The sequence below is a fragment of the Pagrus pagrus genome, assembly GCF_965226575.1.
Source record: "Pagrus pagrus genome assembly, chromosome: 23".
In the NCBI taxonomy this organism is placed as follows: domain Eukaryota; kingdom Metazoa; phylum Chordata; class Actinopteri; order Spariformes; family Sparidae; genus Pagrus; species Pagrus pagrus.
The window spans coordinates 15,295,390-15,317,725 of record NC_140205.1 but is presented as its reverse complement, the minus strand read 5'-3'; the positions used below and the strand labels follow the sequence as shown (position 1 = coordinate 15,317,725).

The following is a 22,336-nucleotide window of genomic DNA, read 5'->3' as shown; positions in this document are numbered from 1 at the left end:
AAGACGATCTGAATGTCATCAATATTGCACAATCTCTATAAAACTATGTCAGAGGTTTTATTGTTCCACTTCTCCAAATATATTCAGACAAATCTGATTTCAACCAATTTATTTGTTAAAATTATATCTAAAAAACCCTAACATTTCACAATATTTGACCTAAGCTGAGTGTCTAACTACAACTTGACCATCTCCATCATCTGACTTTAACCATACCTGGTACAGAATCTACTGTATTACCTAAACTAAACAGGACCACGCAAGCTTCCTCTGGCCTCATTCACATCATTATATCGCAATTACCTTCTTTCGACATGGCAAGGATTTCCTGCTGATGTCTAGCCTTTATTAGCAGATGATATAATGTGTGTTTTTAGCTTTTATTTTTTCTCAGAGATTAGAGGTTCATGCAAAGCCTGCATGGCAGAGAAGGTCAGCGCTATTAAAAGTGACATCTCCTGGCATGGCATTTAGCTAATCCCCTGTCTGTGTTGCTGATAAATGGTGTAGTTACTATCCCTCATAATGGCCAAAGAGACCCTGTGATATGGTAACCCAGGATGAAGATTTATATATAGAAGAGAGCAATCCAATTTTAGAAGCGGAACAGGCGTGTTGACAGTATTATTAATATGCTATCTGATGTACAGGGCCTCTGTGGAACAGGAAAACGATTGTACTCTATCTGTCTGTGTCTGACACACATACAATATTGTGTCATGCCGTGCTGTATCTCACACACTTGCGGCACATCTAACACAGTATTATGGACTTTTGGAATGAGGCATGTCTATTTTTGATGTTGGGAAGGAAACTATGGAGAGGAAAAGGGTGGAGAAAGGGGAAAGGAGTTGTAGAGGTTTCTATGCACAGAAATAGTTGCACAAGGTGAGGGGAAGAAGTAACACACATTAAAGGGGCAGGAAATTTGAGGGAAAAGGAAGGGAGTGACCGTGTGAGAGATCTGCAGGGTCAGCGACTTGAAGGTATGGACAACAGCAAATGAGTGACAGCCTCATTGAGTATGGTATATGTCACACTCATCTGTTGATCAGTACTATCAATATTTTTAGCAAAATAGGCCAATTACATTAAAAGTACCGTATATTGTGTATGGTTTACTGACATTGTGGCATAATTTTAAGATGCTATTTATATAAGCAGCTGTTTTTAACAGAAAATAACGCTCTACCCAATCTGCTTAGCACCAAATTAAAGTTAGCAGTTAGCTTGCAAACATAGTGGAGCATTTAGCAGCCTGATACTTCCCTCAGAAGTTGGTGGAGACCAAAACAGAGCTAAAGGACCAGTGAATACTGGAATTTCATACAACAAGTGGCCAGAAATGCAACTTTTAATGAATAATCATCCTACTGTTTCTCTGCTGGGTGTGTAAATGGACAGTTGTTTGCAAAGATATATGTCATATCAACTTTTTAAGGTGGGAATATGTCAGACTTGGTGTAAACATCTTCATCTTCTGTATCCCTGTCACACTTATTTTCAGCCATTTTGATTTACTTTAAAGTATTAAATAATTTTTTAATTAATTTTGTCCATCAAGTTCCATTGTATTCAAGCATTACTTTCACTATAGCGTAAACCACTGATCTAGTTCTGCCTACAGCACCCAGGGTGCATTGCAGCTGTTGTTAGTCATTTGTCTAATAGGTTTACAGTTGGACGTGTATCTCCTGGCACGGTGCAACCTAGCCAGTCCTAAGCTGCTTAGCCCATAGCAGCCTTTGGCTGGCCTCTCGCTTACGCACACACGCTCACTCTCTCTGTCTTGTTTACATACATGAATACCATAAACACATTCTCATGTTTGCAGATAGGGAAAGGAGGACAGGCAAACTGAGCCAGTGGAGGGAGGAAAGTGTCTGAGAGGAGTCATGTTACATAGATGAATAAAGAGAGCACAAAATCATGCTTTGTTTTTGGGTTTCCTCTTCAGTGACTCACATGAGGGAAGACCAAAATGTTCTGCTTTCACTAAACCAGAAATGCAAAACATTATACAAAGCAAGTGAGATCTGGAGATAGAGTGTATGCCCTCTCGGTAATTCGTTAGCTGCGGGAGGTGCTGGCAATGAATGTTTTATTAGCTTTAATGGGTAGAGATAAAGGACGAGTGAGATATGAGATTAGGTGATGAGAAAGAGAAACTGGCAGCTTGATTCTTGTAATATGAATCCCCTCCTGCCTGTGTGATGATGGCAGTGTGTCGGGTAGAAGAAGAAGAGGGGTACCAGGTGATATACACTTTCCATTGCAGGGGGTGCGTAACCCTGCTTTTAACACTTTCTTCACTCCTAGTTTGGTCCCTTAGAATAACGAAGGTACTCCTCTTTCAAGCAGTGTTGGAAACTTTGCATTTATTGTGCTTAACTGTAAATCCTCCACTTAAACCTCAGCAGTGTGATGGAGGTTCACAAAGTTCAGTTTTTAAAGGAAAAGCCCTGCTGACTTACATTCTTTCTTTTTCTATATACGTGGATGTGCTTTTTGTGCTTTTGCCTCTTCTTGTGTTGTGTGCATCATTCTATGGGTGCATAAATGTTTGGAAGCATTCAGTCATTTGTGCCTCTGCACGTGCACACGTTTTCATTGCCTCCTCTCCTCCAATATTCATGTGTCGCTTTATTCGGGGACAATAGACTGAGAGGAAACACCGCTGTGCTGATGTTGCACCCCAGGCTTAGGAAGCCTTGATACCTGAAACCAGTTGAAGCCAGGAGGTGAATGACAAGAAGGAAGAGTGAGGTGGAGGTGAAGGTGAAGGAGCTGGATGGGGGGAGACATGAAGTGAGAGCAGCATTAATAATTGGAGGATGTGCTATTAATGAAAATCACTCCAGTTGTATAACTTCAACTTTGAATCCACTTCAGAATAAGATGATTTTTCATCATTTAATTATATTTTCATTTTAGATTAGATTGTCTGTTTTGCAGAAATTGAAGTTGTTTTCCCCAGTTTAGACGCGATCTGCTGGATGAAATGTTCCACATAAAGTTTGAATAACTTTCACGCACACTTATCAGATGCCTTTTTCATGACCTCGAAAGTACATGTGGAGCTCTTGGGGCTGAGTTGTTTTCATATCAAAAATTTGAGATGCTGATCTCCAATGATTGTGTTCTATTTTTCCAGAGGAGGAGCTGAGGAAGCTGCGGGAAGAGACCAATGTGGACTCCCTGCGGCAGGAGCTGGAGAGAGAGCGAAGCAAGAGGATAGACCTGGAGCAGAAGATGAATGAGGTGCTCAAAACCAGGTAAGAGAGAGACAGAAAGCAGAGCCGAGTGCACGACAGGAGGTGAGGCTAAATGTGCAAAAGACGGGAAGTAAAAGTGATGGAATGACAGGAAATGGTGACACTGCACTTTGTGACAACTCAGCTGATCAAAGTTTATCATAGGTCATATCCGCAGTGTGTTTGTACGTGTCAGTCCCAGTGCTACCAAAGTTTTCTGTTTATAAATATAGGCCTCAGCAGCTTAGTGGGCGGGGAATTCCATAAGGAGGTGTGTTTGTGCGTGTGTGTGCTTGGAGGGAGATGGAAATTGATAGAAAAAACAGAAGCAAGTCACGCGCCGGTCTGTGTCGCCAAGTGCACACTGTGACACAGTTGCTATGCTGGTGTCAGTAAAAGCCTGCGTCTCTTGGCACCCAGCGAGCCACCCTTAAACCCAGGGTGTGTATGTACGACTCTGCGTGTGAGATCAGATGATGTTTCCACCCCTGCCAATGGGAAATTCCACCAGTGCTCTCAAAGTGATTATCAGCACAGAAACACAGCCTCAAGAATGTCTGAGACAGTGTGTGAGAGGTAAGCTAATGTACCGTGAGCAGAGTTTTCTTCAGTTAATCCTCTGTTAGGAGTGTCCTGCTGGAGAGATGGGGGTGCTCTTTTTCTGCGGCTACTGTCCAAGTGTTTTTGGGCAAGGCAGTAGAGCCTGGTAGCCAAAACTAAAACACTCTGGTTTCACTAAGAAGTTGAATATAATTGGGTGGACTTAAATGTCTTCTGTAAAATATCTGCACACTGCAATGTTCCAGATACAGATGGCTGATAAATTAAAGGAACATAACTGAATCACGTCCCAGTAAGATGTTGTTTCATCATTAACGGAGACACTTCATTGCAGCGGGTGAAGGCTTAGGCCATAGGATACTTTTAGTGACCCCACCACTGCTGTTGAAGCTTATTCATTATGTTTCTCCGCTCATTTTTCAAGTTTATTCCTTCAATTTGTCTCATATATTGAGAGCTGCATCAAAAATGGATTAGTCAAAGTTAATTTGCAGTTTTGGATAAATGATTCAGTTTGATTACAGCTTGTGAACTGAATATTCAATCTTCTTTGATTGTATACTGAATACTTTTGGGATTTGGACTGTTGGTCAGACAAAGTAAGACAATTTGAAGAGGTTTCCTTGGGCTTTGGGAATGTGTGATAGGCATTTGCAACATTTTCTGACATGTTGTAACTATGTTTCTATGTAATGTGGTACTAAATGCTAAATTGTGTTCAATACACTTCCATGTCATTCATCAGAATTGGAAGTGTAACCCAGACAGTCTTTAGATCCTTGCATACATGTAGCAAGTAAGCTGAACGTGCAAAAATGTAAAAAGAATGATCTTGTTGTACTGTGCCAAGTCACATAGGTCTGAGAATATTTTCGAACAGTTACACATGTCTGTCTGTACTGTAGGTTGTTTTGCAGACACACAGTCTGCTAACAGCTCCACTAGAGCAGTCTGAGGTAATAAGTGCTGGCCGGGTGAGAAAGTGTGAAGCGCTTGTTCTGAGGAGATATGCTGCCACTCAGTGTGGTGGAGGGTGACGGATTCATAGAGCCAGTTTTTCACTATTTGTTTTTGATTGTCCAAAAAATGTTCTGTTTTTGCTGGCGCCTGCTACGAGATCATAACGGTGAGAATATTGACTTCACACAAGCAGATCGAGACTGAAATGTCTTCGCCTCATTCTGTCTCCATCTCCATATGTGTCTATTTAACTCTGCCGGAGATGTGCCTGCTGTGGGAAAAGAGAAGTTAGATGGACACTTGACAAACGTTTCCCCTTCTCTCTCTCTCTCTCTCTCCCTCTCTCTGTCCGTCCCCCTCAGGCTGGAGGACTCTCCGCCACAGCCTCCCCGGAAACAGCAGTCGCCCTCAAACAATGGAACAGGTATGAGTACCCCCGCAGGAGGAGGGGAGAGGGAGTGTGCCAAAGAGAAGGGTGGGTGGGTGGGTGGGTGTGAGTCCATGGGGACAAACAGGAAATGAGAAGGGAAGGAAGACTTTGACGTCCTCTGAGCGGGGGAGTAAATCAAGAGGTGTGTGTGTGTGTGTGTGTGTGTGTGTGTGTGTGTGTGTGTGTGTGTGTGTGTGTGTGTGTGTGTGTGTGTGTGTGTGTGTGTGTGTGTGTGTGTGCGCAGGGGAGGTGGGGATGTAGGATGTGTGCGGTTGAGCGCTCGACAGCAACAGTGTGAGTGCAGACAGAGTGTGGTGTTGATGGGTTATTCTAGGACATACAGCAACAGTGTGTGTGTGTGTGTGTGTGTGTGTGTGTGTGCGGCACGGAAACACACTCTTCCATGGTGATTTCCAGTGTGCAATTAGTTGTCTCAAGAGCAAGCGAGCAACAACAAACTGCAGCAATTAATCAAAAACTGTTCTACTGTGGAGGTTAATTGCTGTCATAAGATACATCAGTTAGGGAAGAGGAGAGTTTGTTAATGCAGCAGTAGTCGGTTTAGTTTAGTTCCTAAAATGTGTGTGTTTTGGCTATTATTTGAAACTTTTTGTCATAGTGTGACTTCTAATGACCTAGCAGTTGTGTGTGCATGCGCGAGTGTGTGTGTGTGTGGTTTCAGAGAGACGTAGTGGCTAATTTTGGAAAATGGGTTATGATTGTGGATCACTTCATCTAGGGCAGACATGCCGGAGCTCTATCCAGTGTCGGAGGTGCGTGTGGGTGTCAATGTTTTTTTCAGGATGGATTAAGAGTGTGTGTGTTTAGGCTTTTTTGTGTGGATAAATGGAATGAGAGAGTGAGTGTAATCTGTCACGTACAGAAGAGAGGATGAATAGAGTAATTTAGGCCGATGGCTCTGTGATAACTGTGTTAACTACAATTTGAAATGGCTTCTAACAGAATGTCATTATCTGTTGTGTTACGTATTAAATCTGCAGCAAGAAAAAAAAAAAAAAAACGGCTCGAGCTCCCATTTTGCAATAATTACATAGTCAAATTTCACAGCGAGGATAAACACACACTGTCTGAAAAAGGACAGAGAGCACAGGCTGCTTTTTTTTTCCAGCTTCACATTCACTCGCAGTCTCTGAGGGGAGCTGATCAGTACAACCGCTGTCAATTAGAGTCAATTAGTGTGTACTTAGCAGCTACACCAGAGCAGCTGAGGATAGTGTTCTTTGCTCAGGGGCACTTCAGCATTAGTAATTGACCATTTGCTGTGCCCCAGCCCCCTTAGTTACTGTTGCTATGCCTATCAAGCTCTCCATTCTCTCGTAATGCAGTTCACAACGATAACAGATTTAATACTTCCGTTAATATTTGAAAGAGCTGAACAGGAACAGACTGGTTACTTGCAACCGACAACTATGGATTTTGTCGGCTGACAGCTGTTGCTGTTGGGTAGTGAACTCGAATTTTACTTGACCTACATGCTGTTTAGTAGGTGGTAACTTTGGTATGAAACCAAAAGTATGTGAATTGCGTACTATTTAAAGGGAAAAATCACAATATGCAAACACTGCTGTAATGACAACAACACAACAAAAATAATCCTTTACTTTTACATTTGATCTCTGCTTCTGCCCTCCTAACTAGTGTTTCTCTTAGTTAAATTGCCTTCTGAGGTGCAAAGTATCTCTCTTACTTGCACTCTGGATTACGTGGACACCCCATGCACAGCTCTTCATCATATGGAGAAATCCAAGGCTAGTTACAGTTGCTAAATTGGACAGTCACTGTTCAGGGGCAGGGTTTAGTGAAAGATCAGTTGAAGTTGGTGGAAGATTTTTCCATTAAGTTTTAAGTGGCCAAATGTTGGTCGCAAAACAGGTCATACTTTCACTGACGAGATCAATGTTCATAGATCCATCTTTTTATGTAAACAGCAAATTGTCGATGGTAAAGGGAATCCAAAAAGTTTTGATGAATAAACCTAATCTCAGGGGGTGTTTACACACCCGTTTGTTCTCTGTAGCAGATAAACAGCAGAAGGAGGTCTGGAGTTCACGGCTGCAGAAGTGGTTGTACGAACGCTTCGGGGTTTACATCGAAGACTTTCGCTTCCAGCCGGAGGAGAGCACCGTGGAAGCCGAGGAACCACTAAGTGCTAAAAGGTGAGAGTAAGAGCGGCTCTGGAATAGAACATGAAGTGTCTGTCCTCGGGTATTGATTCTGCGGTTGTGGAGAAGATGTGGAGTCAGACAGCTAGACGGCAGCTGGGTAGTACTAAAGGTGTGCAAACGGTGCATTTTGATTCATTTAAAGAATGGATTCATATTTTAGACCTCGAATGTGCATCATGGATAAAAATCTAAATCATACAGTTTACTGCATGCACCTTTGAAATGTGCAATGTTCCCACAGTTTCTTTGTAGTAGTTTGGCTGCTAGATGAGATGTGTTTGGACAAGGCTTTATTTTTAAGAGAGAGAGGACGGAGAAAGTAGGAAGCTCTTTCCTTACTTATGTTCTCCGTTCCTCCTTGCTCTCTTCCTTTGTAAAAGAGAATGAGTCATGCTGAACTGATGAAGGCCAAAGTGCCGCCACCTCCTCTTACATAAAGCAGTTTTTTTCTTGTTGCGCATGTGTTTATACGTGAGCAAATGCGTTTATTCTGACCTTCACTTCTGTGTTTTCTGTCCAGGTTAACAGAAAATATGAGGCGACTCAGTGAGTATTCAAAACACACACAAACGAGTAGAAAACCGCAGTGGAAGCGCATTTAAAATACAAACTTTGCTGTATGCAGCATTCATTGTTGAAGCAGTTGTTTGATGACCACCCATGACTATGGATATTGTACCTAGTTCAAGTACCTCGAGCTTCATTGTACATGATTTTTCAAGAAATACTTTGGCATTATATTAAGTTTGAACACACTGAAAATACAATTGAAATTGGTATTTATAGGTGGAAAATAGACGAAAACTACATAATGTATTTGTTTCTAAACCACACTGAATATATCCTTTGTTCTAGAGCGAGGAGCCAGACCTGTCACCAACTTCTTAAGGAACCTCTCCGCCTTATCTAATTGGCACTCTGTCTACACCTCAGCTATTGCCTTCATTGTAAGTGTGCACTTCAATTTCTAACACATAAATCCATTATGTTGAATGATGTGCTGTCTAGTCTTTTCTAGTTCAGTTCAGTTCAGTTCAGTCATTTTATGATCCCAGATGGGGAAACTTGATTTGCAGTCAGGAACACAAGATTAAAAAAACAAAAATGTCATTACTATAACAGAATATTACTTCTGTACTGTTTCTGGGTGACACAAAGCTATGTTGATGAACCTCTAAGCTTTATTAGAGAAAATAGTGAGCTTTATAAAGTGACTGATGAACCCTTTCGTTTGCACATGACAGTGGAAGGAAATGAATAGCAAAGTAATTTCTGCTCCACAGTGACAGATTAGAGTGGTTCTGCCAAGGACCAAAGCGGTCTAATCAGATCTTCATTGTGTCTGATTGTCCACAGTCGGTTATTAAGCTAAATCGTCTTCAACCTATTGATTGCACTCATACATGCCAAGGCCATTTCAGTATCTAGAGATAATCTCACTCTAGTTCGACAGGTGACTGTAATAGCCTTTTCCACCAGCATTTTATCACCAGAATTACATGCTTTAAGTCAGAGTCTTAAATCATCATTAAAGGGAATCTTTACTGTCATATTATCATCAGTTTGTCTCCCTCTCATACATAAAACTACACAGTTTTCTTGAGTAGAGATCTGCCAAATAATGTTGGTGGTTATGAAAGATAAAACAGAATGTTGTAAAGGGAATCCTTTATACTTTATATAACTATAGAAACCTGGTTGTATAAGCTGCTGTTATCAATATGTCATTGCGTCACTTAATAAAGTAAAATTCTGACAATTCAACTTCTTAATGGGTTGGAAAAAATCAAATATTTGATCAATCTGACATTAGTCCTATAAAGCTTTGAATTGTGTGTATATTCATGTGAAACAAAGCTGAATGATCACTTTAATCAGTAAACTGAATGTTGAACTGTCTTGTGATCCTTTTGCTTGCAGATCTACATGAATGCTGCTTGGCATGGCTGGGCCATTCCCATGTTACTCTTCCTGGCTATCCTGCGCTTGTCCTTAAATTACCTCATCGCCAGGTAAAACACGTCTCCTCAGTGGATACTCCGATATTTGAGAAACGGCCACTGTGCCAGTTTTTATGATATGGTCACTATACTGCTGCCAGGGCTAGTTTGACTTTTTTTTTTACAGCTGTGAAAGGTTTACTGCCTGCTTTGTGTAATTAAACCATCTCAGACTTAACTGCTCAGCCACAGTTGTGCTGTTGGTGAACAGATGCACACTGTGGTGCCACATAAAAACATGAATCTGCTACAGCAAATGTGTGTTGATCATAATGAGCTGATTTTTAAAACATGCACACATACACACATTTATTATCACCATTATTGTTTTTAATACACGATACGTACAAGGTAGACTCCTGTTTGAGCTTATACCACATAAACACCAACAAAATAATTCAAAGTGGGGCATTTTGGGGATCATTATGAAATGAGGGCACATTAGTATTTGCCAGACGTCTGCCTGGACTTGCACTGTTAAACTGGGACACCTGTTCACCTTTAAAAGTGATGAAGGTTGTAAAGAGTTTCAGGCTTTAGAGGGTGAAATTAGCTTGGTGGCCTAATTTCATCCAAACAAAACACCTCGTAAAAAATGCACATTAATCACATCATCCTCCTTCTTTTCCAGAGGTTGGAGGATCCAGTGGAGCATTGTGCCTGAGGTCTCTGAGCCCATGGTAAGACGACTTCCCAGTTCCTGTTTCACTGCTTCCTGTCTCTGTGTGTCAGGAGGAAAACATGATCATCAGTGGAGTCCTCTGAACATTTTCTCTTTGTTTTATGCAGGAGCCTCCAAAGGAAGACTTGACTGTATCTGAGAAGTTCCAGCTTGTACTTGACGTTGCACAAAAAGCACAGGTGCAAAAAAAGATCATGTTACTTCTCAAATCAGTGTACAGAGATGATGAAACAGTACTTACTCATATTGTGCTTAAACTCTGCTTACAGAACCTGTTTGGTAAGATGGCAGATGTTTTAGAGAAGATAAAAAAGTAAGTAAAGGGAAATTGTTGTATTTTACTAAATGCTGTGTTCAAGTATACAAAAAGTGTGTGATAGTTTAAAAAAACAACAACTTTTGAATGATCTTTTCATTTCTTGTGATATTTCTCTGTCAGCCTGTTCATGTGGGTGCAGCCCGAGAGCACCCGGAAACTCTACATCTGCCTGTGGGTGGCTTTCATCACCTCCTGCGTCCTGCCATACAAACTAATGGGCTTCATGATCGGTGAGAGACGCACACGCGCACAGACAAAGCTTCTTTATCCCTCTGACGTACTGTACGTTCTGCGTTGGCCCTTGAAAGAATGCAAATACTTATACACAATCCAGCGCACACAAACAAATGCATTCATACAGCACTTGTGTAACTGTTCTCCCTCTGGCTGTGAGGGGCAGCTGCAGGCTATTAGCATGCATATCTGACTATTAGTTATTGTAGCTATTACACAAAATGTCTCCAGAGTGCTGTGGGTTCATCAGAAAATGGCTAGGGCAAAAATATTTCTTGATACAATGTCTATGTTCATTCAAATAGTTGTTACTTCTCATGTGAGCACATACATACAACTATATACATTTGTTTATACTGAAAATGAATCCCACTGACTTTATGACCCCCTGACTTTTCCTCCAGTGTCACCATGAGGTTGACATTTGTAGTTCTGAGTGAAAAGAAAAATCTTATTGCCGTAAAATTTGCCACAGAAATGTGTCCCCCACTGGATCAATTTTAGTGACATTAGAGATATTCAAGTTGCGAAACTAATGACATTCCTACCAGCATCACCTGTACTTTGTGTTCAGTGCTAGTTAGCAATGGTTAGCTAACAGGCTAATCTAAGGTGGCAAACATGGTTAACATTGTACTTGTTGAACATGAGAACAATAGCATTGTCATTGTGGCCATGAAAGTATGGGCCTTCGTATTTAGTTCAGAGCACCACTTTGCCAAATGCCACGTTAATGTTGCATTATAGTTGTAATTGTGTGTTGTCAACATCCAGTTCATTATTATGCCTGTGAAACAGCAATCATTCTACAATATGTCCAAATTTGCATTTTAATAATATGGAAGAGCATGAAAACCAAACAAAGAATGGACACTGCATGTCAGTCAAAGACCGTCGTTCAATGAAATAAAACCCAGATTTAATGGATATTATCAACGCACAGTGTAATCCTCAAACGACCAACAACTCACAATAGGGGAAGGGATGAGACACGGGAGTAATTCTAGTAAATCTCTATTTTTCTTGTCACTGTGTTGTCTGCAAAATAGCCATTTGGTCAGAATTACACAGACCGGTGTTGCAAACAGCATGTTTGTGTTACATCTGTTGCATTGCTTCTCCACACGTGAACAATGTCCTCATCATTAAACTAACAAATAAAGTAAATCAATTTATTCAACTGACCAATCGTTTTATCAGTTGCATCATCATTCTGCTGGGAAAACATAATTCATAGTTTTGGTGTTCAGTAACTCTCACAGTTATTCATCTGTTGTTCTTGGCTTTTGCAAGTTAGTTTAGAGAACTGACTCCTTTTGTAAACACGCTCCTCATCTGACCCTCCTCTGCAGTTATACGTACAGCATAATTTAAGGTCAAATCTCACTGACTGTGTGAATAGCCCTTAAAAAAAGATTTCAATGTGAAGGATATTGAAAGAGAAATTATTTAAAAGAATTTGAATGATGTGAAGGAGTTCTGTAACTCTGCACCGTGAATGACTCTGAGGTTAAAACGATAAAAGACTGAAAATTGGAAGGCCTTGAAAAAAAGTTTCTGCGAGCAGGGAGGGAAAGATTTAGTTTATAACTCCTTCTTCCATTACTCTTGTTCATCCTTTTCCTTATTCTGCTTTTGTTTTTCTCGTCCTTTCCTCTCTCCTCTCTAGGCCTGTACGCCGGTATCAAGTTCTTCATCATAGACTTCCTGTTTAAGAGCTGTCCGAAGCTGCGGGACAAGTACGACACACCCTACATCGTGTGGAACAGCCTTCCCACAGACCCTCAACTCAAAGAGAGGACCAACGCTACTGTGTCCCGACGGGTAGGGAGGAATAAACACATACAGATCTGTATCAGCTCTTTGCTGTTTCTCCTCCTTTATTCCCTCCTCTTCACAGATTCTTGCTTTCTTAATCTAACTCTTAAATTGCTGGCACATAAAAATAAAAACCCACACAGACCTTTCAACACAGCTTAGTCTGAAGCTTGACAAAATATGTTCAAAATGCGTGAGGATTATTTCTGTTACCCTACTTCTTTGTTAAAGCGATCCCTGTTGCTAATTAGAAAAGCTAAAGTTGACCAAGTTTATACCTATAGAGGCTTTGCAGTTGTGTCACAAATCTTTAAGCAGCTACTGCATTGACACCATTGAGGTCCATTAGAGATTTACACTAGCTTTGCATACAACAAGTTTTGTGAAATGAGATTATTGCTATGTAACTACGAAATTAGCTAGTTTAGTAAGCAGGCAAATCTTGATCAAATGTAAATAATGCCAGAAAATAGAAAGGAAAGTAAAAAACACAAGCCAGCTGTTATATCTACCAAAAAAGTAATTTCTGTAAAGACTGAAGAACATTTACACATTTCTATCGAGAGAGATAGTTGGGGACCATCTTTCAACTGTAGGTTGTATCAGGACAGGCTGTGTCTACCCTCCCACCACTGACCCCCTGTGGCAGGCCAAAGGGAGAAAATAGATCAATAAAGTATCAAAATATCATCCCCCCCCTGTCAATAATGCATCACAACTCAGCCACTCTCTGTCAGGATGTGCCCGGGACACCACAAAGTGTTCGTGTATCTCTCTCTCTTACGTAGGATTGAGTGTGTGAGCATGTGTGTGTTGCTGTGTCACAGGTGTACTCTGTCGTTTCTCTCTCTCAGCTCTCTGGCACTGAGAAGGTAGGGACTCTGGTGTGTCTGCCTTTGGTTACCGTGCTGCGCCTGGGTGTGCCGCAAGCTCACCTCAAAGCGTGTGTGTGTGTGTGCAAAATGTGTGATACACCTCGGGACTGGCCATTAGTGTTTGTGGACAGAATGGATCAAAATGTCATGATAACAAAGATTCAAATTTCAAAACGGACTTCTCAAATCATTATTATGTATATATATATTTTTTTTTAAAGATTACATTGAATCTTTTTAAAAAACAACGTCCAGATTGTTGACATTTTCGATCCACTGATATAGATGCTCCGTGAAAAGTAGCGGTGTGTTTACAGAATAGTTAAAGTGCCCATAGAGTTTCCCCTTTCACTGCAATTTAGAACGATAGTGCATTAAATCCTTCCTGTTCTCCATAATTTGTTGTAGTTGACCCTACAACGTAATTACTTTTTGAAATGTCAGTTAATTGCCACTGTAACTGAAACGTTTGTATTAAAAAGATTGACCTAAACATGTACACCAGGCTACATTTTAAGATAAAAATGATCTTTTTTCCACAAACTAACAAGTATTTTTGCCTATAAACTGGATGATGACTGAATGATGGCCTCACTCTCTGCTTTGCACGTCACAGCTGAGCCTGCTGCAAACAAGTGCACATGCAGAGAAGCACATAATGCAATACTGAAAGTTGAGCTGTTTTCGATTGTGGCCACTCTTCTCAGTAGCTCTGGGAACATGCAATCCTATTAGACGGTACCACAGAATGTGTGGAGATTTTTGATTTTAAATATGTCTCCCTGTCCCTCCTCCTCTGCCTCATCATTCCCTCCTACATGCCCTTTTTGTCTCCTTCATGGTGATTTTGCTTTGACTTCCGTCTTCCCGTCATCCTGTCTGTTTCCCCCGCCTCCTCCTCCGTCTCTCTCCAGGTTCAGCCGGTGGTGTCTCGGAGCAGCCTCGCCACCGTCCCATGTGGGGTGAGCAGAGAGGAGGAGACGGGTCGCTCCCACAGCACCAAGAAGGGAGCCTTTCACGAGATCTTCAACCTGCAAGAGTCAGAGCGCCCTCTGGCGGGTGAGGGGATTTACTGCAGCATTAAAAAAAGTGTACCAAGTACCCACATTTCTGCATTTTGCTTAGTACAGGCCTCATTCATAATGGTTAGTAAGTTACATTTAGAAATGTTCACTCCACTTTTTAGATTACAAAAAGCTTACAAGCTGAGGTTAAGCAAACATCTCTATCTTGTGTGGTTTCAGTGTGTGAGAATGGCTGGAGGTGCTGCCTCATAAACAGAGACAGGAAGATGCCGACAGACTACATCAGGAACGGAGTGCTCTACGTCACAGAGAAGTAAGTGGGACATCTTTTCTCAGGAGGGCATCTTTTATCATTAAATCTCTGACTGCACGAGAGTTACTCTTCAAAGGTGGAGCCAAGAGGAGGAGCTGCAGGGAACAATTTAGGCCAATGGTTTTGTAGTAAAAGGAAAAGAGCTACACCTTCTCCTCCCTCTCTCCCTCCCTATGTCTGTGTCAGTCAGTCAAGAGTGGATCAAGTAGGACAGGCCTCCTCCTGAGAATATCTCTGATCTATAAATCCTTTCACCTGTTTGGATCTGGAACTGACAAGAAGTCCGTTCAGTTTGTCGTCCGTTTTGCCTCCCTGCTTGTTTTCCCACGAGACCCCTTTCAGCAAGCTGTTCTCTCTCTGTCTCTCCCCTTCAGTTACCTGTGCTTTGAGAGCTCCAGCTCCAGATCCAGCTCCTCCAAGAAGAATAAAGTTATCAAGCTGGTGGACATCACTGACATACAGAAGGTAACTACTCTAAAACATGGACAGTTTGAATTAGGGGCAGGAAAACTCATAATTGATCATTAAGGAATTACAGATTTGTGTTTGATTCAGCACGAGTATCATTGTATGATTAAGTGTTATTAGATAATAATAATAATAATAATAACCATCTTCTTATTTTGACCCCCTCCAGTACAAAGTGCTGTCAGTCCTACCAGGAAGTGGGATGGGCATCTCTATAGCCACTCCTTCCACTCAGAAGGTACAGTATGGAGACACTGAAGTGTTTTGTTTTTCCTCTTTAGATTTATATGAGTTGAATAGATTCAGTGTATTCAGCTGTTCTGTTTCAACTAGAAGAAGAAAAAAGCTCAAGCCTCTTCAGATGGGCTGCACAAAACATGTATTATCTTTAATATGAGTTTGTGGCCTTCCAAGATTCTGATACAGTTTTTCCAATTGCCTGGATAGAGATTATTAATAATACATCTTTGAATATGTAAATATTGTTTATTCCAAAAGTTTAACTACAGATCACAAGACCACAGTTTATACGACCTAGTTTTCACATCCCACTTGTGTAAATTGCAAATTTCCCCCTGATTGACTTCAGTGATTGACAGTGCCAAACATCAAAGGAATAGTGCAGCGTTTTTGCCAAGAATTAGATGAGAAGTTTGATAACACACATGCTTGTACAACACAGTGTATGTGTTGCTTGCATTAAAATGTGATGCTGCTGCCTGAACATAAACTGTAGATGTTGACGACCAAGCATTTCTGTTCCCTCCAGCCATTGGTGTTCGGTGCCATGATCCACAGAGACGAGGCTTTCGAGGCCATCTTCACCCAGTACATGAAGATCATGACCACCACCAAACCACCGGCCAGCGCAGAACTCTAGACAGCCTGCATCCCAGCAACACATCTCCATACTGGGGCTAACGTCTGGGGAGAGAGGGCCTCCTGAGATTCAACTGGACTGGAAGATACTTTAAACCCACCACACTCCTCTGCTCTGCTCCTCCTCTTCTTGTGATGGGTGTCTGCTCCCTCATCGATGGTCATCGGCCAGCTTTGATTGGTGGATTTCCTGTTGGAGGGGGTGTGTGGGCGTGTCTGCTACATGTCAGGATTTCGTTACATCACACTTTTTGTGGGTGTTGGATATTGAACCAAATCCGTCGGCTGGTTCTGGGGAGGAGTGAGGATCGGTGTGGTTTCTATCAATCAGCAGAAGGCTGGCGAGGGGGCTGGTTCTCCTCTCCCACCTGACTGACCAACTGACTGGCTGACTGGTTTCCTGACTTACTTGTGTCCGTGTTTGCATGTGTGAGTGTGTGTGTGAGCTGAAATTAAGCTCTTAAATTGCGTCAAGTGGCTCTATTTTTGTCTTTACCCCTCAGTCAGTGGAGTGACTTCTTCTGTGGTAGGAGGATTTCAGGAAGTGCTCATCCTGGCTGTAAAATAAATATCATAGAACAACAACTAGAAGATAAAAGAAAATAAGAGGTTCTTTCAACTGCCAGCAAACATCTGTAGGAACAAATCTGTAAGTTTTAGCTTTATAAATCAGTGCAAAACCAACCATTAATGTTGAAATATTTAGTAATTGAACCGGCTGATCGGTGCCTCACGGCTTAGCCCAACAAAATTATAGTTTGAGTGTGATCAGTGATTGTTTTTTAATGTGTATTAGCTGTGAAAATGTCAGATCACCACTCGACTGACACAGAGCCTTTCTGTTAGTTTACATTGCTGCTGTCTGTAATTTTCGTTTTGTTCTTCCTCTTCTTTCTAGACACACGGTTCAGCAGCGACAGTGTGTTTAAGTCGATCTGACAAACAGTAAAATGTGCGCCGCCGCGTTCAGCATCCGCTTCGGTGTTTGTAAATGTGCGTATGTGAAAAGTGTAGTTTTTTGTTTGTTTGTTTTCTTTCTAAAAAATGCCTTTCTTTTGAAAAATGTCTTTGTAACAAACAGCCTTTAGGATGAGTAACTGGTGGTCCCAAGACGAGAGCACAACCACTGTTAGATGGTTCAAACACTGACTGCCATTCGGAGCTGTGTCACAGTAGCCTCCTGTGTCTGAGCTTCTCTTTTCAAGGCACAATCTGTACATATAGAGAGAGAGTTTCCCCTTTTTTGTCCCATCAATGGTATTCTTCCTGCACTTTATTAGGACGTTAACTGGAATTTGTGACATTTATGTTGCAGTGAATAGTCTTCAAATCCTCACTACTTCAGCTGGAATACATGGTCAGTGTTAGCAAATAGTTCCAAAGTCCTACAGTATGGTGTTTCTCTTTCGTCTGACTACTTGAGCCGGTGCAGGTCACATCTCGCTGGTCTCAGTGCGAGCACAGTGTATTAATACCAGAAGACCATAGAGGAAGGTACTTGACTTGAAAATATAACCACGTAGTAAATCTAAACCTGATGATACAATAGAGTGCAGTCTCCTTCTGATTGGTTACTCTCACTTGCGTATATTCTCAGCTGCTCTGGCTGTTTGAGGCGACCTAAGCATCAATATAAATTCTTTCTAATCTGTTAGTGCAAATCCATTTTTATGTCTGAAAACCAGGATTATGAGCTATAAAGACATGCCTAATTAGGTCCTTTTTTGTTTGTTTGCGTATTTCATCACTTATCTGTAAAGCCACAGCGAGTAGAGACAGTCATCTGGGTGCTCTTCCACTTTTCCTCTTGCTTTTTTAAAACAGTAGTCTGTGAAGTATATGGATAAAGGTCTAGACTGATCAGAATATTTCAGCGTCACTTTATTTTAAGACACTCTTCGCGAGAATAAAGCTGGACTTTACTCTTGCAGAACGGTTTGATATGTAGAGATATATAATGCCAAACTACCCCGTGTTTTGTGATTTGAATGGAGCTAGCGTACGGGACTGGAGGTGATGTTAGTATGAGAGACAGTAGAGTAGCTGTTCCACACTCCTAACTCCTATTTACTGTCTGCCCAGCAGCACAAGCTTTAGTTTCCTTGTAAATCTTACAAAACACTGTTAAAAGTGAAACCTTGACATTTGAATATTTACGTTTATCCTGGTCACTTTTACTCACTGGACACTTCTTTTTAGTTCAGCAATCTTTAATCACTCTGAAGTCAGAGTACCCCAAGAAAACCAGAGGATTATTTTCTGTTATCGTCCCTTCAGATTAAAAATGTCAAGGTTTCTCTTATACAAGTCCTCTTGTCATCATTACCAATTAGAATCAACTGAGCTGGATATGAAGTTGCCAGAGAGGCAATGGACCAGTTCAGTGAACCACATTATTAATTGTAGTTCAGACTAATTAAAGATGGATATTTTTCATTGACATCCATTTGAATGATTTGGCCTGTTATTAAAAGGCTGCCTTCCTTCCCAGACATGGATTTATCTATTTTTGTTTAGGGATGAATTTGATCCATGAATGGGGGAAACCTGTTGGATATTAGAGCAGGTGAAATCAGTTATTAACGCTGTCTCACTGTGTGATTGGATGGCTCGTCATAGTCTTAAAGCTTTTACCTGAAGCCTTTTTGTAATCTGTTAACGCTGAAAAGCAGCTCTCGGGGGTCTGGGAGACCTCAACATGGCTGCGCTCAGATAAAGCACAGAATGTATCACGTTCTAAATGTTTAGGATTATTTTTCTTTTGCCAAATCTTAATTTTTTCTGTCTGCCATATTCTGCCTACGCTCATGTTTACAGAAGGTTGTAAAAATTTAATTATTTGTTGTTGTTTTGTTTTTTTTCCTCAACCCAGTTTGAATTCCTTTTGACTCCGGAGTGATGAAGACTGGACTGCTGTTGTTGAATTAACGTCTCAGCTCTCAATGGCTCTGCACCACTCACATGACTATTTCTGCTCATCTTTAACCAATAGGAAACTCAGAATCATAGTGACAACAAGAGCAGTATTTTAAATCGCATACAGCATGTTAATGGTCATATCCAACATCTCAGTACTTGGTTACAGTGTAATGCAATTAAAACACAGGCTTCATACAGAGCAGAGATGGTCATGGTGGACTGAAATGGAAACATCAGTGTTTTTGACATTTAGTTTTGTCCATTGTGACTTGATGCACCTTTTTTTGAAGAGGCAGAAATAAAACAAAAGTTGATTTGTATTGTTATTGAAAATGATATCTAATTTTGTTCACTAATCACTGTAAGGCACTTCCAGCAATCCAGCGAAAGTCAAAGGAATAGTCGGATGTTTTTGCAGAGAATTAGATGAGAAATTTGATACCACACATGCCTGTATAATTGGTATGAAGCTAATGCTAGCAGCCCGTTAGCTTAGCATACATGTTGTAACCTTTGCAAGGCCAGGCTAGCTGTTTCTAGTCTTTTAACTGCTGGCTGTATGTGGATATTTAGAGCTGGACAACATTAATTAACATTAATTACTGTACTGGAAAGTCTTTTCCAGTTCAAGTCAGCTCACAGTTACTCTGGTTTGTTCACTTTTTTTGTAAGCTAATTGGGCAGTTGCATCGCATGCAATTAGAAATTGAAACCTTCATGATCATGGTTAAATTGTGTTACATTTAAGCATACAAAAAACTCTGTAATCTGTCAAAAACCTTCTTCATTCATCATTTATATGGCCCTGCAGCTCATGGGCTCACTATTTGTGTCGAGTTGTGACATACAACCCACAGTGGTCAAGGGCTTATGGGAAATGTTTAATAAAGGCCACAACAACATACATTAAAAAAATGATGAATTGGATAAGGATGGTAATCTATCATTAACGTGTGAAATGCCAAAAGTGCTGAAAAAGTGGTATCAATGTTTTCATCTCGGTAACAAAGCAAATAAATATATTTCCCAAAATGTCGAAATATTCCTTTAACGGTAATCTGCACTAACCGACTGCCATACTGTGTATCTTGCTACTGACAAATGATAGAGAGCAGTTTGAGGGTTTAACTGCTGATATAAGTGACAGGGACATGGTCAAAAACAGTGGTGTTGTCCTCTGAAGGTCCCCTCCGTTTTAAGCTGATGTCTCGCTGTTGTATTAAATATGTAGTTCCTCTAACTGTGTGTAAATGTTAATTAGGGGTTTTCCAAAAGCATTTCAAGTGATCCACGCTGAGTGTACAGGGCTAACTGTACCAGGGCTCCTGTCTCATTCTGTACAGTTTGAAAAATAAACTGTCTCAAGGCTGCAAACAGCCTTAATCTGACGTTACAACTGGAGTGAATTTTAAATAAATTGAAAACATCTCAAGGATTCAGTCCTGTTTTATGGACTGAGACAGCTCTCAGTTGGTACAGTCACTGAATTGCAAATTAAAGCCCAAGTGTAACTGGGAAACACTGCAGTCATTACAGTGGGTGATTAATTTGTCATCTGTGACAGTCGCTGTAATGACTTCCTCTTTTCTTTCTCCTTTTTTTTTTGTCAAAGAGGAATTTGTATACAAATGATTGAAATGTACAGTGAAGAAAACAAAAACCACTGAGTTTTTAAAAGACATGTCTATTGTAAAGAATAATGTGATGTACATTTTTTAATTTAAGTAAATGAATTTAAGGTACTTTGCTCTCGTCTCTGTCTTCTTCTGTCCCACCACTACCTCAGTTTAAGTCGGACATTATTTAAGAGTGGCTCTAAACTGCAGTACCTCTTTACAACCACATGAGGTCAGTATGAGACTGTGTGGAGACCAATCAGCCGGGAGAGAATCCCTTTTTTTCTCCCCCTCTCCACAGGGAGGTCAGGGTTAGCTGCCCAAGGATATTTCAGTGATTTATTCCCTCAGAAGAAATAAGACATTTGGTGTTTTGATGTCTTACCGATCTAAGTCCATTCCTATGGTGATTGGACGGCCAAAGAATCAATCAGGAGGTGGAAAAAGACGTGTTTTCTCTCTATCTGGATCTCGTGACCTCAGCCAAAACATTTTACAGGACGTTCGTTGAAATATGTGTCCCGATTCTTTTCTCATGTGGTTCAAATGACAAAAAGTCTTTAATAATAGATATAGATAGATACAAGTCACCTCAATATGCCTGATTTTTGCCATCAGGATCCCTGAGAGATTAGCAAAACTGTAAAAAAACGCCTTATCTGCTAAGGTTAAAGAAAGTGAAAAAGTATTCCTGGATCTGTCCCTTTTATCCGGATCTGCACCAAAAGTTAATGGGGTCTATTCTGGGCCGAGAACCGCCCTCCATCCAAGTTCGGTGGCAATCTGCTCAGTAGTTTTTGTGTAATCCTGCTGACAAACCACTCAACCAACGGACACAGGTGAAAATATAAACCTTCCTAGAGGAGGAAATGAAGTCGGTGTACCGGATTCAAGCTGTGAAAAAGTCTGTGAGCCCTGATTGCACGCAAACATGTGACACTCTAGTATTTCTGTGCAGGTACAGGACATGGCTGCACTTACAAAACAGAGGGGGGATCTGGGAAATGTACATCTGTGGGTGCAGTTTTCCCACGGAAATAAAATGCTAAATGACTTTTGAGAGCATGGCGGAGCGGTAGTATTCACTTGTAACAGAAATATTAAAATTTAAGGTATAAATATTAGAAAGGCTATGAGTCAGCAGTCAGTGCTGTCATTCAGCGCAGACGGAGGTGGACTGAAGCTCACAGCACATTTTGATTGAAGTGGGATTATTCTTACTGCACTTCATAACACTGACACATTATTCTGTTGCATCTGTATTCATATAAAAGTGTTCTTTCAGGCAGAGACAGAGATGAATACAGCTTTCGAAGGGCAAAGATGACTGATGTTGCAGTGTTTTCTTTTGTGTATCGTTTGTATTGAACTGGATTTCATTCTTGGACTGACCTCAGAACTGATTAGGTGATCACGAAACACCCCAAAAACTGAAGGTTTAAGAAAGAAGTGTAAGAAAACACAAACACAGCTGCACTGTAATGAAGTGAAACCAATAGTTACAAAAAAGACTGAACAAAGTCTACAAAATCATTCAAATTCAACTACATTCAACAGAAATATGAAATATAATGTGTCCCTCACTCACTCACATCACTCAGTGCCATGGAAACAGAACACTGGTCGTGTATTTAGTTGACCTGTTGACCTGCTGCAAACCCAAACTGTGAAAGGCTCCTCTCTCTCTGAGAACTAAAGCGCTTGAGACAAATCTTCTGGAAAACTTCTGGATCAGTGAACTTCCTGTGGGACACTAACAGGTGAAAGATGACTATCGGTGGACCTGCCGCTGGGAGG

The 22,336-nt window shown here is 40.9% G+C and overlaps 1 protein-coding gene across 5 annotated transcripts in view; it reads left to right on the top strand.

The window, feature by feature from the left end:
• Positions 1 to 20,665, top strand: part of gramd4a (GRAM domain containing 4a) — a 49,230-nt gene extending 28,565 nt beyond the window's left edge. For 4 of the 5 annotated variants that reach the window (XM_084346163.1, XM_084346165.1, XM_084346167.1 and 1 more), the window contains 16 exons: positions 3,155 to 3,275; positions 5,138 to 5,199; positions 7,244 to 7,382; positions 7,912 to 7,937; positions 8,247 to 8,338; positions 9,312 to 9,403; positions 10,023 to 10,071; positions 10,181 to 10,252; positions 10,343 to 10,386; positions 10,513 to 10,622; positions 12,296 to 12,450; positions 14,234 to 14,378; positions 14,564 to 14,657; positions 15,032 to 15,122; positions 15,295 to 15,363; positions 15,895 to 20,665. In XM_084346163.1, the coding sequence (XP_084202289.1) occupies positions 3,155 to 3,275; positions 5,138 to 5,199; positions 7,244 to 7,382; positions 7,912 to 7,937; positions 8,247 to 8,338; positions 9,312 to 9,403; positions 10,023 to 10,071; positions 10,181 to 10,252; positions 10,343 to 10,386; positions 10,513 to 10,622; positions 12,296 to 12,450; positions 14,234 to 14,378; positions 14,564 to 14,657; positions 15,032 to 15,122; positions 15,295 to 15,363; positions 15,895 to 16,005 (1,472 nt within the window). In that variant the 3' untranslated portion in view covers positions 16,006 to 20,665. The remainder of the gene's footprint in view (positions 1 to 3,154; positions 3,276 to 5,137; positions 5,200 to 7,243; positions 7,383 to 7,911; positions 7,938 to 8,246; positions 8,339 to 9,311; positions 9,404 to 10,022; positions 10,072 to 10,180; positions 10,253 to 10,342; positions 10,387 to 10,512; positions 10,623 to 12,295; positions 12,451 to 14,233; positions 14,379 to 14,563; positions 14,658 to 15,031; positions 15,123 to 15,294; positions 15,364 to 15,894) is intronic. The other variant, XM_084346164.1, reaches the window with a different exon arrangement.
• The last annotated feature ends 1,671 nt before the right edge of the window (positions 20,666 to 22,336 follow it).